Source organism: Pongo abelii, chromosome 11 (genome assembly GCF_028885655.2).
Source record: "Pongo abelii isolate AG06213 chromosome 11, NHGRI_mPonAbe1-v2.0_pri, whole genome shotgun sequence".
Classification (NCBI taxonomy): Eukaryota; Metazoa; Chordata; class Mammalia; order Primates; family Hominidae; genus Pongo; species Pongo abelii.
This window is the reverse complement of record NC_071996.2, coordinates 93,589,686-93,607,496: the sequence shown is the minus strand read 5'-3', so window position 1 is coordinate 93,607,496 and position 17,811 is coordinate 93,589,686. Positions and strand designations below refer to the sequence as shown.

At 42.0% G+C, this 17,811-nt stretch overlaps 1 protein-coding gene across 1 annotated transcript; it reads left to right on the top strand.

The window, feature by feature from the left end:
- Positions 1-652: 652 nt before the first annotated feature.
- Positions 653-8,960, top strand: LOC134759553 (uncharacterized). The gene is made up of 3 exons (XM_063712630.1): positions 653-908; positions 3,870-3,994; positions 8,811-8,960. The coding sequence occupies exons 1-2, from the start codon at positions 659-661 to the stop codon at positions 3,905-3,907; spliced, it is 288 nt and encodes a 95-aa protein (XP_063568700.1). The 5' UTR covers positions 653-658; the 3' UTR covers positions 3,908-3,994; positions 8,811-8,960.
- Positions 8,961-17,811: the final 8,851 nt, after the last annotated feature.

Below are 17,811 nucleotides of genomic sequence, written 5' to 3'. Positions count from 1 at the left end.
CAAAATTTTCCGTGCCTCCCGAATCTCAGGGAGCGAGGCGTAAGTACAGGCAAGTCTACGATTCCTCCCGATCACTTGCTGCAAAACTTGGTCTGCAGAATCTACAAATGCATATTCCATCTCAACTATCCCTTTCCCCGAGATCCTGCAACATTCAGGCTTATCAGAAGTGTCATTTCCTATCTCAAGCTTTGGAAACTCTGAACTTGCAGACCACAAAGATTGATAGTATTTTCAGTGTTTCTCCATGATAAGGTCACACACACACCTCTGCATCCAAGGCTTGTATGTCCCACATGTGTTTGCAAATTCCTCATCGGCCTTAGAGACACAAAGAGTTTCTGGCTTCCCTGCACCTCAGTGCCAAGTTTCTGTAAGCCACTTCCATGCAAAACTCTCCTTCCGCTTTTAAAAAGAAAACTACAATCGGAAAGGGAAGATACCCAAGAAGAAAATCGAGATGGTAAGTGCAGCACTTTCATAAAGTAAACAAACAAAAAGACTGCCCTGACGAAGGTGGCTGCAAAACTCTGGGGCCGGCACGCACAACCCACATCGCACACCCACACAGCGCCCCGCGGTTCCTCAGAGCGCCGTGTGACGCCCCCAGCCCCGTTAGCAGAACGGACTCGGCACCCCAACCTTTCTCGGAGGAAAAATGCACGAGTCAGGGCCGCGCTCCCCGGTCCCCGCGGCCCTGGCACACCGAATGTCTCCGGGAATCACCCACACGAGCCCGGGGCCGCCCTCTCCTTCCGGCGGCGGCCGCGCGGACCCCGCTCCCCCGGACACCGCCCCCAAAGTGCCCGCGCGGCCCCGCGACTCAGCCGCCCCAAGTTCGCCCGCAGCCGCTCCGCCGCGAAAGTGTCCCGCACTTGGCGGACCGGGAGTGGCTACCGTCCGCTCCGGTACGTACTCAGCCAGCGGCTGCAGCGGTCTTGGCGCGCTCTCCCCGAGGACTGCTCAGCCCCAACTCCGAAGCGACGGCCCCCGGCTCTCCCTCCTCTGGCGGCTGCGGGAGCCGGGACGCCCCCGCTCCCATCGAGGGGGGAAGGGAAGGTGGTGGGCGCGCTCTCTCTGCTCCCCCCCAGCTCTGGCCCGCCGCTTCTTCCCGCCCACCCGCCCCGACGGCGCTCGCTTGGCAGCGGCGGCGGCGGCTCCTCCGGGCTGCGGCGCGCGGGCGGCGGCGGCGGCGGCAGCGGCAGCGCCTCCCCCGCCGCGCCCTGCCCTCCCCTCCCCTGCCTTCCCCGCGCGCGCTGCACCCTCCTCCCCCTCCCCCGCCCGCCTCCACCGCCTCCACTCCCCCACCCCGCGCTATCACATCGGGAGATTCCGCTCTTGCTACATTCGCCGCTCCGGCTCCCGCCCACGCGCGGCCGAGTGACGCAGATCCCGGCGTGGGCCGCCGCCGGGCGGGGGCGGGGGCGGCCGCTGGGTCCGGGGCTCGGCCCCTTCGCGCCGCCCACTCCGCGGAATCCGGAGGACGGCCCATTCACACGGCAGCTGGGAGGAACCAAGTGGGCGCTGGGAGTGGGCGGCTCCCGCGAGTCCCGCTCCGGGCGCGGGGAGGGGACGACCAGGAGGGAGACCGGTGGAGGACGCCGCCCCGGGCCTGCTCTCCAGCTGCGGAGTGAACTGGGAAGGTTTGCAATTAAAAAAAAAAAAATTATGTGTGAGGTTCCCGATATAGTATTTCAAAGAGCACACCCGCCAAATCCAACATCCTCTAGGAGGCTGACTTAAAAAAAAAAACAAAAACAAACAAACAAAAAACGCGCGCCGGGCTCCCCTGGCCCCCGCAGGCTCGGGGCAGAGGCGGGGAAGCAGGTGGTCCAGGTGCGCCCCTGCCCGGGGGGCGAGGCGTCCGGCGGGAAGGCGGCAGCGACCGCATGGAGGAAGGGGCGGCAGGTGCGCGGAGCTGCAAGAACCGGCGGCTGGGAGAGCATCTCTGCCTTGCACATATTGCCCCCTCCCCACCTCCGCTCTGGCGTGGGGACGGGAGGAGGAGGGAGGAATGGAACCAGGGAGTCCGAAGTACAGCTTTGACAACTGTCGCGCTGGCCGGGTAATTTAATTCCAACCTTTTTAACCTCCTGAAAATCTGCCTTTTATTTTACTGTTTAATGTTTTCTGTGTCCATGGTGTAGAAAAACTACGGCGCTAGTATAGTGCTGGTGTGTGTTAAATTAGAGTTCCCAAGGCACAATATAGAATTTTTTGGTTTGCATAAACTTTGCTAACCAAAGTGTTAAAGCACCTTCAAAAATGTACTTAGGCTGGCCAGGGCTCACGCCTGTAATCCCAGCACTTTGGGAGGCCGAGGCGGGCGGATCACCTGAGGTCAGGAGTTGGACACCAGCCTGGCTAACGTGGTGAAATCCCGTCTCTACAAAAAATACAAAATTAGCCGGGCGTGGTGGCGCATGCCTGACATCCCAGCTGCTTGGGAGGCTGAGGCGGGAGAATAGCTTGAACCCGGGAGGCGGAGGTTGCAGTGAGCCAAGATCGTGCCATTGCACTCCAGCTTGGGCAACAAGAGCGAAACTCCGTCTCAAAAAAAAAAAAAAAAAAAAAAGTACTTAAGCTATTGCCAAAAAAATTTTGAAAGTCTGTTTTTTAAATCTATATTTCAATTCTTTGCAAAAAATGGAAAAATTAAAGAACTTTAGCATTGTGTTCTTGAAGATTAGAGAGCATTCATTAATATAAAACTACTGCAAAGACAGGTAGAATCCCATTTTAACATACACATAAAAATCCAGTTTTATAGGAGGCCATTCCCACACCCTGGCTGGCCTCCCAGAGTGTGCCTACTTCGCTGATGGGGATACAAGGCATTCTTTGAGATGGGAAATTCTTCAAACCACATCTTTATGTTGCAGCAATGGATAGGATGATGATGATGATATTGAAAGACAAAGACTTTAATAAAGTACAGAACCTTTTTTTTTTCTTTTTGCGAAATCATGTTATAGAAATGAGTAATGCCACAATGGAATACATATAATTAAAGTTAAATCTTTTTCTTCAGTATTAGTGACAGGTTTTGTCTGGAGTAGTTGAGTTGATATTTCAAATGAGTAAGTCTGCTTAATTCCTGAAATTCTTCAACTGCAGAAATCACTGCTGGAAGTTTTTCTTAGTCTCCCTAATTGTCACGGTTTTTGCAGCTGTGGATCCTATTCTACTAAAGAGAAAGTTAGATGGTTATGTTAAAGACGATTTAGGCAATTTCTTGGCTGGTGGGGAAGGTAATGTTCAGGCAACGAAATCTGCAAAATTCTCTTCTAATTCCTCTGTGGAAACTTGATGTTTTGCAAACACTCTTGGTTCTGAACAGCTAGAAAAAAAGAACTTTTTTCCGTAAAGATATATAATCACTGATTCATGAGTCACGAAATTAGTGGTCTTACCTGAACTATTGAGCCTTCAAGTGGAATTGTTTCTAGAGTTGGAAGAAACAACATTAAATCCTCTTCCCAAGCTTGTCTGTGTCTGGCTGAACATGATGCTGAAAAGGAAATGTGTTAGGACAGATACTTTTTCTTCTGAGTTGTATCTGGTTTCTACAGTTAAACAGTGGAATCTATCCTTGTTTGTTTTCTGGGCACATTTAGATAGTGTATTCTTCCCACATTAAGAATGGCATTTTTGGCCCACTTTACTTTGCCTTAAATGCCCTATGGTGCTGGGGGAAGTGGTGGGAGGAAGGAAAATGAAGGAAAGATAAAATTTTAAGCTTTTAAGCATCCAATTCTGTATGTCTGTATGACAACACTGTAGTCAATATGGTAGCTCAAAAAGAACTGAAGCATTCGCCTGTATCTGAGACAAGTCAGATGATGGATTCTTTTTTTCCACCTTACCAGGTTTTGTCACTCATGCCATCCCTAATACCTCCTCCTGACTCCAGCACACACGCAGTCTTCTCCCACTCCCACGCCCTGAGGATTTGTTAGAGGAAAGCAAAGAGATTCACATTCCATCCTGGAAGGTAACAATTATGGTGCCTGATTATCCTCTGAAGGCCCTCTGAAAGAGATCAAACAGTTTCAAGGCTTTAGAGTGTTCTTGGAGGCATCCCAGACAGGTGTAAGAATGTGGTAACACAAATAGTTCCCATTCAGACCACTTTGGATATCTTTTGTTAAACGTCCATGCAATAGTTTTGGTTTCTCCTGGTGTGATTTTATTATAAATACCTGTATATTGAAATTATTCATTTATTCAGTACAGCTTGTTGAGCACCAAGAATGTGCCAGGTTTAGGGCTGGATGCTTGGAACACAAAGACAAGTAAGTCATGGATGGTTCCCTGCCCCCAGGGCTTTGCTATAAAACAGTGAAAATAAGGAGAACAGAAGGAAGTCTGAAAGACAAAGGAAAATGTTTTGTTTCTGTTTATAGTTTTGATTGTCTTTTCATGCACTCTAAAAGATGAATATAAAAACTACTAAGGAATGAGACTATATTCTTTTTGTAATACTTCGTCAAATGCAAATAGTAAAATAAAAATAATTTTCTTATAAATGGAAAATCACATTTCATGTTACATTTCATTAAGAGCCTAAAGGACACGAATGTAATTTTCAGGAGGGCAGAATTTTTTATCCACTGCTGTATATTCAGTGGCTAGAACATTGGCTGATGCATACTAGTCACTTAATAAATATTTGCTGAATAAATGAAATGGAAAATATGACTAACAGAATTTTGTATTTTGTAGATGTTATTAGTATGAATTGTATTTCCTAATAGAAGTGTCTAAAATATGTGATGCCTACTTCTGATTAAATATATAACATTTTCAATAAAATATTAAGAGTTAGAATATGTTTTGAAGCAGTGTGTAAATTGTGAAGTAATTTTAGAATGTTGCTAAAGTAATTCATATTAGATTTTCAGGCACAATATTTATTTTTAAATAAATTACAAAGGGTTAATAAATACACCAGATTCTGAATTTTTAACACCATTTGGAAAGTGGTCTGAGAAATATATCAAATTCTGTTTTTTATCTATTATTCATGTGTTTATTCTTAACTCTGTCTCTTGCAAATATCATCCCAGGCTTATTCCTCATCTATAAAAGTAAGGGCAAGACAGAGCTACTTCTGATGTCTTAAATAAATATCACTTGTATGGTTTTAAATTTTGAAAACACTTTTTAAAAAATTTGAAAGCCTTCTTTCAGGTTGTTGACTTAGTTTTTGTTTTTACCTGTTAGGAGTAGATTTGGGAGAAGCTTATTTTACAGGCCTGTTCATAATTTTAATCCGTGTTGTAGAGTGTGTCACAGTATACAGCCAAATCACCAGGTGTATTTCCCCTCTCAGAAAACCAGATTTCCTCTCTCAAGTTGTGGTTTTGTTTTTTTTTTAACTTTTATTTTAGGTTCTGGGGCACATGTGGTTTGTTACATAGGTAAACTTGTGTCACTGGGGTTCATTGTACAGATTAATTCATAACCCAGGTATTAAGCCCACTACCCAATAGTTGTCTTTTCTGCCTTTCTCCCTCCTCCCACCCCTCACCCTCAAGTAGACACCCCGGTGTCTGTTGTTTCCTTCTTCATGTCCATGAGTTCTTATAATTTAGCTCCCACTTGTAAGTGAGAGCATGAGGTATTTGATTTTCTGTTCCTGTGTTAGTTTGCTAAGGATAACAGCCTCCAGCTCCATCCATGTTCCCACAAAAGACATGAACCTGTTCTTTTTTATGGCTGCTCTCAGATTTAAAAATTGGAGAAAGAGAATAATTTTTTCTGCTTCTTAACGGAAGTTGTAATTCATGGAAAATAGAATATAATGTATGCCACTGACAATATACAGTCAGTATATATGACACACCTTTGAACACAAGACCAGTCAATGGTAAACGAACACTGCTCCTTCACATTGTCTTCTGATGGCTGTGTCAAAGTACGGAAGCATGCTGAGATGATTCGAGATGGAAGATGCACGTTGGCATTAAATAGCAGTAAACCACATACTGAACAAGTTATTCCCTTTTCAATTCTTTCAGTCCTTCGAAGGAGGAAATTTAAATTGGTGCCAGTATGTCTGTAATCCTTCTAATACTTGCTGAATTCTGTTTTTTGTTTTTTGTTTTTTTTTACAATGAGGAAACAGGCTTCAGCTCAGAGCCTTGGCAGGCCTCAGTATATAGCTAGAATTTAATAGCACTGTTTTCCTTGTATTTGTTTTTATGGTTATCTTCTGTTGAGGCAAATGAGATTCATAATGCATTTAGAATAATGATCTCAAAATACCTTTTAAATAGATTTCCTTGAGCAAAACCCCTTGATTTTAAAATGAGAACTATTAAACTCTGGAGTACAGTGGCACAGGCTGGAGTACAGTGGCATAATCATGGCTTTCACTGCAGCCTCAACCTCCCAGGCTCCAGTGATCTTCCCACCTCAGTCTACTAAGTAGCTGAAACTGTAGGTGTGCCACCACGCCCGGCCAATTTTTCTATTTTTTGTAGAAACGGGATTTCACCATGTTGGCCAGACTGGTCTCGAACTCCTGGGCTGAAGCTCACCTCCCAAGGATAAATGCTATTTTAGTGGTGCAAGAAAATAATAACTAACATGTATCGAGTACCTAATAAGTGCTGTAGCAAACATGTATCGAGTACCTAATAAGTGCTGTAGCACTTTATCAGTATTAATTCATCTGATCCTCGCAACAGCGCTATAAAGTATGCACTATTATTCACTTCATTCTCTGGTAGAACTGAGGAAACTGAAATATGGGGTACTAAAATTACCTGTTTAGGTAACATGGGAGAGCCAGGCTTTGAGGCCAAGATCTCTGTCCCACAGCCCATGTCTGGACCATTAAGCAGATAGCTCTAAGCAGCCAAGTCAGTGCTGGAGGTTTCACAAATACTGACACAAGTGTTTCTCCCATCTTTGAAGGTCCAGTTTAACTTCCTTGAAGATCACCGTGAGCTCCATCTCCCTCTGTAGCTTCTGCTTTCCCTAACTCCCATTCCACTTCTGTTTGGTACCACATGGAAGGCTTATAGTTATTTATGCATCTTTAGTTACTTAATTATGTTCATCCTAAGTATACAGTAAGCCCCCTTGGAAGGAGCAACTATGTGTTATACTTCTCTTGAATTCAGTAAATATATGTTTAAAAGGGGTTTTAAGAAATTGTTGTTAAAACTGCTTCAATGATTAGTGCATTATTTTAGCATTTGCAAAAATAGGGGATTCTTTTGACAAAAAAAAAAAAAAAAACCCAAAACCATTTCCACTTTGTGAAACTAAAAAAAAGTTTTCAGTGAAAAAAAAATGTAGGAAGTTGGTAGTGATTTTGACATTTGAATGAAAATTTCACTGAAAGAGCATTAATTTATTATTTTCGGAAAGATTTCTTACTTTAAAATGCTTCAGTAATTCCAAACAAAAGAATAGATTTAAAATGTTCTTAGAGGAGAGGAAGAATAACATTATGGCTTATGACCTACAAGATCTAAGATACAATATAATTCTCGCCTATTATTGCCTCAGAACAATTCTATACTTAACAAATTTTCCACTCTGTGTGGTGGTAGCCCTACAATTAACTGAGTCATGTACAATATTCATATTACCAGAATATAATTAAAATTTCCCTTATTTTGCGATATGAAATGCAAAGCTTTGGAAGTGTATTGTAGACTAAAGAAACTTTTAAATGCATGGAAATTTGAATATTTTTAAATATATAGAGATTATAAACAAGTTTCTTAAAGACAAGTTAATAGGAATATATAATAACTCATAATTTCAAGAGCCACAACTTTAAAAATAGCTGCTCTTCTGAAAAATAAGCAGACCTTTATCCATTGTATTTTATTACAAGATACTATAGAATTTTAAGGTATAAAGGATTATAAAGTTTACCTAGTTCATCCTCTTTTGTATATTCAAAATATATTCAAATACCTTGCAGAAATTCATCATAAAACTAGTTTAGTTTCCAATTGCTTACTTCTTTATAAGTTGGTTATTTTGAACTTATAATGCAATCTCTGTTGTAAGAAAAAACAAACAACAACAACAAAAAAACCCGAGATGGTTAGATTCCCAGGATGGGCTACCAGTGCTTATAAAATACAAGTGAAAATACAAGTATTACAAACTTTGGGGGGATTAGGTGGGATCCTAGAAATTATCTAATCCAATTGACTTCTACAGATAAGCAAATTTATACTACACATTGCTTATAGAAAGAGCAGAAAAGTATAATATTAGGCAGTAAGTACAACCAAACATTTAATTGACTGAATAGTAATTGTGGTTAAAATTTGTGTTTAAGACAGAAGAAATGTAAATGGAAACTTTTGAAAAGACTTTCTTAAGAGAATTTCAGGAAATTTTTTAAAGATTAGAGCCTTGTTTTTCTTTCTCTTCTATCCCCTATCTTTGGCAACAGTGGTTAAAACTCCGCAACTCTTATCTTCTCTTCCCACTCCTTCCCTTTTCTCCCAGCATCCACCGTGCAGGACTTGTATAGTTAACTGATCTGTAACGCTGTTTTAGGTCTCAGCCACACTGGCTACTGTCAGCTCATTCCTGGCCATTAATAATTGTCTGTTAACAACACAAGCCAGGGTGGAGAGTAGGTTAAAGTGCTCTGTTTCCCATGTCTGGAATGTATTCAAACCGTCTTCCACTGCACACTGCATTCTTGGCCACCTTGTTCCTCACAGTCCCAGCTTTGGCTTTACCCTTCTCCACCCTGTTTGCTGAGATGAATGTCAAGTCTGTGCCCACTCTTCCAGCTCAGTCTCTGGGCTTCTCTCTTCCTCTAGGTCTACACTGCAGCCAAAGGACCCAGCAGCTGGAGTACCCCTGTGAAGCACTCCTCATGAGGGTGGATGGAGGATTTTGTTTGTTTCCTTGACAAAGGTGTGTGACTTGTCAGCCAAGATGTTGGCTTTTTCATGAAAAGAGCAAGGAAATAGGAAGAGAGCATGTTAAGGAAGAGAGCCCTTCTTGAAGAAATGGGCAAGAATTGGAAGGAAGTGGGGAAAGAGGATGGAGATTACAGAAGATGTGTCTGTACTTATGAGAAGTGACTAAAGTAGACATAACTATTTTGGGAGAAGTGAAAAGCCAAAGAAAAAGTACCAAGTACAGGGCTCCCCTGAAAAAAAATGGAAAGAAAAGGCAGAGGGGGCAAAGAAGAGATCATCCTCACATAAACTCCTCTAAACCAGCCTCTTGACGTGGGACAGATGGGAGTGTTGGGATGGAGTAGTTGGGACGGATCTGCAGGGAGAAGGGGCAGAGAAACAGCAGCCAGTCTTCTCTCTTCACTAGGATTGCAAGAGGTAAGTGTCAGGAAAAGGAAAGAAAAGCAGAGTGGGTTCAAAAAACTACCCCAGCACACCAAATACTTCACCATGCTGATTCAGATAGAATCCTGAGTTGCCATATCACCCATCTAGCTAAAAAAAAAAAAAAAGAAAAAAAATTGAATGTGTTAATATTGATGAGTTGGCAAATTGTCACAACAAATTACCACAACAAATTACTCAACACTGCCTTCTAGGAGCGGATACTTTGAAAGGACAATGCATATATCCTACAATGAGAGACTTTTAAACTACTGAAATACAGATAAACGTAGTTGTGTTTGCATATAACTGCAAAGTTACATCTTTACAGTTTGAATTATATTGTGTGTACCTGGACTTATACATCATGACTCAGCTTACCCAGGACTGGCAATAATATGTGGTAGTTAAAAACTTTAAAGTTTTCTATCTATTATTGTAGTTTTTCATTCCTTACTATAACAATTTCTCATAGTGGCAGAGTAAGGGTTTTTTCCAACTATAAATTATATTCCTTAAATAAACTGTTCCAAATAATCACAGTGTTGCAGAGGTTAGGGGCTCATCATTGCTGGTAAAAAAAAATAAACAACCTTTAGAACAGCAGTTTGGCAAGTCAAACCAAGAGTTTCAACATGTCCATATGATTTCAGCCAACAAATTCACTTCTAAGATATTATGCTAAGTTTATACACATTTAAGTTTATGCATTTTTATTACAACATTATTTGTGAAATGGAAAAAAAAGAAAAAATAATGTATTAGTTAAATAAGTTATATCTATATGATGGAATATATTCAATTAATATTTAATAATATTGGGAAATGCTCATAATGTTATGGGTAAAAATAGAACAGAGCAAAACAACCTGTAATCTACCTAAATAAACATGGAAGGAAATTTACTAAATGTTAGCAGTAATTATCTCTGGGTGATGGTATTATAGTTTTTATTTTCTTCTTTATGCTTTTCTTCAATTTTCAAAAATTTTAGCCAGGCACAGTGGCTCACGCCTGTAATCAATCCCAGCACTATGGGAGGCCGAGGTGGGCGGATCACGAGGTCAGGAGATTGAGACCATCCTGGCTAACATGGTGAAGCCATGTCTCTACTAAAAATACAAAAAATTAGATGGGCATGGTGGCATGCGCCTGTAGTCCCAGCTACTCAGGAGGCTGAAGCAGGAGAATCACTTAAACCCGGTAGGCAGAGGTTGCAGTGAGCTGAGATCGTGCCACTGCACTCCAGCCTGGGTGACAGAGTGAGACTCTGTCAAAAAAAAAAAAACAAAAAACAAAAACAAAAAAAACAACAACTCAGCAATAAACATGCATTACTTTGAAAATCAGGAAAAAAATAAATGTTACTTAACAAAGATCCTGCTTCAAAAGCAGTTTACAAATAAAAATGAAAACCAAATTGTATGTATTTATCCACTTGTTTGCAGAGGGCAACAAAAACCAGGAGGTCAACAAAAACTGCGAGCTAAAAAGTATGTGTCAAACACTTAATGTCATCTGTCCCAAAATTGTTTTTATCCACTTGTTTGCAGAGGGCAACAAAAACCAGGAGGTCAACAAAATCTGGGAGCTAAAAAGTATGTGTCAAGCACTTTAATGTCATCTGTCCTGTATAACTACATGTCTTGAGGGTCTGCCGTCTGACACATGGTAGACCCTCAAGGCATAGATACCCCACCACACCAAATTCTTTCACCATGCTGATTCAGACGCCATCCTGAGTTGCCTTATCACCCAACTAGCTACAAAAAAAATTGAATGTGTTAATATTGATTTTATATATATTTATAGATATAGAGCTGGCTTGAACTGCTTTAATCTGATGTCACAAATAGTCTCTTTTCCTTATTAATCGTTCAAGCATGTATCTCTTTATATCTTCTTAAGGATCCTCCTGTTTCAGGGACCTATGCAGTCCCAGAGCTTTTGCAGTTCAAAATGTGACATTCACTGGGCTTTCACACCCAGTGACAGAACTGTCATCTGGGCCACATCTGATGCCCTGTTTGTTTGTTCCCGTCCCTGTTTAGCTGCAGAAAACTGGCCCACTGGGTGCCGAACTGGTCCAGTGCTGCTTGAGACCCATCTGCTGCTGTGGTTCCTTAGGGGAGGATAACAGAGCCCACTTTCTCTGAGACTGCAGTTCTTTCTTCATTTTGCAGATGCAAGCATCTCCCAAGTGTGGGCTCCAGACCTGCCTTGATCATCTCCACTCAAAGCTGCCCTCACCCCTTCCCCAGGTATCAAACCACCAGTGATGGCTGTCTTTCAGACCCATACAGTAGAAGGGGCCTAAATTTATTAACTACTTTTTGATTTTAAATTTTGCTTTACAATATCTTTTCCAGCATCAGTAGATTTCAAGTGATGCTCATTCCTGTCCTTCCACCCTCTCAGTTTGCCCAACAGTCAAGGTTCGTTTTCGTCAGGACTATTGACATTGCTGTGAAGTTTCCTGTGGCAGGCTGCCCAGATGCTTCTGTCCAGATCCTCTGAGCACCAAGCAGTTACACAGGGCCCCTCTGTGTGGCTTATTGTCGCCTTCCTCTCCCACTCACATACTGTGGATGGATAGGAGTTTTGATGCTAAGGTCAAAAACAGGCAGGTTACTTACTTAAAAAGTGGCATTTTGCAAGCAGAATGGATACTCAGAGAAGAAGATGGACAATGTGAGGACAATCAGAGGCAGGAAAAGATGTAAGGAATTTGGAACAGTCCAGGCTCCCCATGCAGCACAGTGGTCTGACAACTGGGAGTCCTCTCTGAGAAAGAAGGGAAGGCTCAGTGCTGGCGGGAGCACTCTGATTGCTCCTTGCTCTGTAGGCTCTGGCAGCCCTTCAGACAACATCACTAGCTCCCCCGCTCCCGCTCCTGCAGTGCTGCATCCCTCTTTCTTCACTTACTTTCACCTCCCTCTCGGGCACCCAGAGTGTTTCTGATGTCTGCATTTGTTCCTGACAAGGAAGAACGTGATCTGATCCAAATATACCCAGAAGTATTAAGGTTGCAGTGTACTACTTTTCCAAAGATGTTTATACCTGGAGACTATTTGCTTGTTCAACAATTAAGCACTGACTGAGGGATACACACTAAGCCTATATGCACAAGAAAATTAAATCTCTGCCCTATTTCCTGGTCTAGAAAGCAGAATACACGTGTAAACAAGCACTTGCACACATTATAAGATGTTCTTAGTCACACAAAGAAAGAGTGATGGTTCTGGTTTGGGTAGGGCAGGGGGGTGAAAGTCAGTAGGCCTTGTAAGCAAGCAACAATTGGACAGGTCTGGAAGGATGAAATTAATAGGCTCAGGAAGTGCAGGCACTCCCCAGCAAGTACAGAAGCACAGAGGCAGTGAGGCAGCATGAACATGAGCAGTAACTTAGGGAAATTATTGTAAAATGAAGCATAACTGATTCCAAATAACTTGAGAATTACATGTGAAGAGGGCAGAGGCAGAAGATGAAATTGTAGAGACCAAATGGTGCAGGAGCCACCTCTGACACACTAAGCAGTGTGGACTTTATCTTGTAGTTGTAGTTCTCACCACCAGTGAGTGCAGGAATCAAGCTGGAGTGTCAGACATGAGAATAGTAGATACAACTAAGAGAAGAGAGAAATGATTGAAAGGGGAACAAAGGGGCTTCTGAAGTGCTGGCAAGCAAGGCCCTCTTTCTTGTTCTCGACCATGGTTATGTGGATGTTCACTTTGTAATCACTGAACTGCACATTTATGCTTTCCGTACTTACTGTACACTATACTTCTCAATTGTGAAAAAGTCTTTTTAAGAAAATGAAGCCGGATTATTTATTGAAAACAGATTCCAGGATCTCCCTGTCAGACATACTGATTAAGTAGGCCTGGGCTGGCACTTGGGAAATCTGTACTTTTTAAATGATTACCTTAGTGAAGGATCTGAAGCCAGAAGGGACCCCTAGACCACACTTGGAGAATACTGCTAGCTAGCCCTTTTGGGGAGCCATCCAAAAGATTTAAGCAAGATGCTAAGAACAGAGATTTGTCTGTCTGAATGTTCTGGATAAAGGGGGAGGAAGAAGTTGAGAGTGGCCTCCACCTTCTGCCTTATTAGCACTTGCAGGTTCTGTGTCCCATTCCTTTTGTGTTTTTAAGAGATGTGACAAATAAGGTGCTAATGACTTATAAGTACTAAATATGATTTTTGAGATGTGTTTTCTTTTGGAGTTTTCTTAAATATGAAAATTTTGGACTTCAGTACTTTAGTAGCTGAATTTGAGACATGGAACAAGCCCCTGGGGTAGATATTCTGGGGTAGGGAGCAACTTTGTAGAATTTCTTAAATGAGGGCATTCTCAGCCTGTGAGTCATAGTTGTTCCACTACTGACCTACCGTCATTACGACATATGCTTAGTGATGATTGATTTGCATGGATGCAGTTAAATTCATGTTCTTATGCCCCTGTATAATCAGAGGGATATTTTTGAGACTTAAAGCCTCCAATATGGTATTCTTCCAAACCTTAATCCTTCTGAAAAAAATATAACAAGTTTTGTTGCAAAGTTTTTCCTTTGGTGCTGACAGTGATGGAAATAGAAAGAGGAAACCTTACTTGGCCTTAAGCAGAGAATGAGAAAATCCAAAAATCTGACACAAAATTTGCACAGATTTTTTTTTCCTCATAATTAAAGTACTGAGGAAATGCCATAAGATGAGTCTTTGTGAGCAGAGCTCATCCATTCATCAGATCAGTAAAAATTTTAAAGTCTGACAGCACAAAGTGTTGGCTAGGATTAAGAACATAGGAACTGCCTTTCATTCCAATATTTTGGGAGGCCAAGGCAGGAGGATCACCTGAGTCCAGGAGTTAGCAACTAGCCTGAGCAATATAGTGAGATCCCGTCTCTACAAAAAATAAAAACCAGGCGTGATGACCCACGCCTGTGGTTCCACCTAGTGGGGAGGCTGAAGTAGGAGGATTGCTTAAGTCTGGAGTCCAAGGCTGCCGTGAGCTATAATCATGCCTCTGCACTCCAGCCTGGGCCACAGAGTGAGAGCCTGTCTCAAAAAACAAACAACATAGGAACTTACTTCTGTTAAGAGTATAAATTGGTACAAATCCTTTGGAGAGCAATTTGGCAGTATTTAGTCAAGTTAAAGGTGTGCATACTCTGTGACCCAGAAATTGCACTCCTAGGTATAGTCTCTGAGAAGCTCTCTTACCTGTGCCCAAGGAGATACATACAAGAATATTCACAGCAGCATAGAAAAAAAATTGGAAATGATGTATATTAGATCAACAGAAGAATTTATGGGTAAATTGTGAAATATTCAATGAATATAACTATGAAAATGAATGAAATAGATATGCGTATCTCCCATGGAAGAATCTCACAAACAAGATGTTGATCAAGTTGACCAAAAATCAGGTTGCAAGACCAGACACAGTGGCTCATGCCTGTAAATTGGGAGCACTTTGGGAGGCCAAGGCAGGAAGACTTCTTGAGGCCAAGAGTTTGAGACCAGCCTGGGCAACATAGCAAGGCCCTGCTCTACAAAAAATAAAATTAGCCAGGCTTGGTGGCACGTGCCCATGGTCCTAGCTACTCAGGAGGCTGAGGTGGGAGGATTCCTTGAGCTCAAGAGTTGTAGGCTGCAGTGAGCTATGACTGCACCAATGCACTCCATTCTGGGTGACAGAGCAAGACTCTTGTCTCTTAAAAAAAATTGCAGATGAATGTGTAGAATATATTTTTATCTAGGTTAAAAACTTGCAAATGCTATTGTTGTGTGGGAAACAACAACCATTATTGCTGCAATGGTAGCCTGTAAGTACACTAACAGGCAAGCTATTCAAGGGATCACAGAACAAGAAAGGCTCATGGAACAAAACAAAATCCTCAAATCACGTGGCTTATTAAATGAATTTAAAACATACCATAAGAAGCTAGGTGAAAGACATGGAGGGGGTTAACACATTTAAGATGTGTCACAGGAGGCAGGGTGGAAAGATGACAACACCTGAATCCTCAGTCCTGTCTCTCCCTGCCACATCAGCCTTCCTAACCAAGGGTTTGCTTGCAAAGATCAGAGTTGAGATTTAACCAAAGCAGCCTAACAGACAGGGGTGTTTGGGGTCAAAACACACACTTGTTCTAAAGTCTTGGGAGCAAAGTGGGTCTGGCTGATAGCAGTAGCTCATCAGTTAACTTCATGAACAGCTATGGATTTTATTTATATTTCTTTTGCGGAGGATATGAGGAGCCAATGGTTGGCCAAATTAAAACCTTTTGAATAGGAAATGCCTGATATGCCTTAAGTATCTTCAGTGCGTCATGAAAATTGGATGATTCAGGGTCTCACATGTATCATGACTATTAGGTGTTTCTTGTTCTTTCCATCTCTTTCTAATTATTTTCATTACGCAAATGCACTACTACATTTTGTAGGAATTTTGCTTGTTTCATAAGCTATTTGCTTCAATTCTTAGTTTCATTTTTTCTCCCTATGTGTTTATTTCTCTTATTTTGTATAGCAGAATTGAATATTCTTAAATAATTCAACAAACACACATTATAAATACATGTGTAATATGGTTAAAATAAAAATAAATGCTTAGAAAGATTAATCCCCAAGTTCAGGATTTGCCTAATTATGGTAGAAGCATAAAGGGGTGCATTAAGGATGGAATTTACAGGACTTCAGTTATATTGGTAATGTTTTGTTTCTCAATATGGATGCTGGGTATGTGGGTGTTTATTATATTATTATTTATAATTTTGTGCATCTGAACTTTTTAAAAATAAATTCAAGAAAAGTTTGAAATAGTAAATACCTGGAGTCTTACGTCTTACAACAGACATTTGATACTTCTCTTTTTTTTTTTTTTTTTTTTTTGAGACGGAGTCTCGCTCTGTTGCCCAGGCTGGAGTGCAGTGGTGCCATCTCGGCTCACTGCAAGCTCCGCCTCCCGGGTTCACGCCATTCTCCTGCCTCAGCCTCCTGAGTACCTCGGACTATAGGCACCCGCCACCGCACCCAGCTAATTTTCTTTTTTTGTATTTTTAGTAGAGACAGGGTTTCACTGTGGTCTCGATCTCCTGACCTCGTGATCCGCCCGCCTCGGCCTCCCAAAGTGCTGGGATTACAGGCGTGAGCCACCGCGCCCAGCCGATACCTTTTTTTAAGACACAGAATCTTGCTCTGTTGCCCAGGCTCTAGTGAAGTGGCACAATCATAGATCACTGTAACCTCAAACTCCTGGGTTCAAGCGATCTTCCTGCCTCAGCCTCCCAAATAGCTACAACTATAGGCATGTGACCACCATGCCTGGCTAATTCTTAAATTTGTTGTGGAGACAGGGTCTTGCTTTGTTGTTTAGGCTGGTCTTGAATTCCAGGCCTCAGGTGATCCTCCTGTATCAGTCTCCTGAGTCACTGGGATTACAGGTGTGAACCACAGTACCTGGCCCTATCATTTTTTATTTTAGTAAAGTTAAAGAATTTGACCAGGCCAACTTAATTGATATGTTATCTCTCTATTGCTAGGTACACACATGTATTTTTTAACAAACATTTGCTGAGTACATACTATTTGCAAGAAAGGCATTGTATCAGTTGACATGGAAGATGAAAAGTTGAATACAGGCTGGGCGCAGTGGCTCATGCCTGTAATCCCAGCACTTTGGGTGGCTGAGGCAGGTGGATCACCTGAGGTCAGCAGTTCGAGACCAGCCTGGCCAACATGGTGAAACCCCGTCTCTACTAAAAATACAAAAATTAGCTGGGCATGGTGGTGGGTGCCTGTAATCCCAGCTACTCAGGAGGCTGAGGCGAGAGAATCACTTGAATCCGAGACACAGAGGCTGCAGTGAGCCAAGATCGCACCATTGCACTCCAGCCTGGGCAACAAGAGCGAAACCCTGTCTCCAAAGAAAAGAAAAAAAAAAAAAAGGAAAAGTTGAATGTAACAAAATTCCAAAATTCTTACACTCAAGTTGGAATTACTCTCAAACCTTCAATTTAGTCATGGAGTTGACACTACTGCAAAAATTAGTACAGTTCAAAGGAATGATATATGTGCCTCAAGTAAAGTACAAATTGTGAGTGGTCCGAGTAGTTGGAGCTTAATTCAGAGGGTGTGATCAGAATGCATTTAAGAGGAAGGTGACATTCGATCTGGACCTTAAAAGAAGTAGATTTCAACAGGCAAAAATAGAAAGGAATGCGTTGCAGGACAAGGAAATACAATGCAGAAAGAAGTAAAGAATGGAGTGTTCAGAGCAGCAACGTGTCTATAAATTGTTGGATGGGTGGGAAGGCGAGTTAGGACAAGAGTCTTCTACAGCATTAGCAGGTTATCTGTGGATGGGATTATGAGGGATTTTTATTTTCTTCTTTGTAATATTCTGTATATTCTACGATGACCACATATTACTGCTTGGTCATGGATTTTTTTTTTTAATTGACATAAG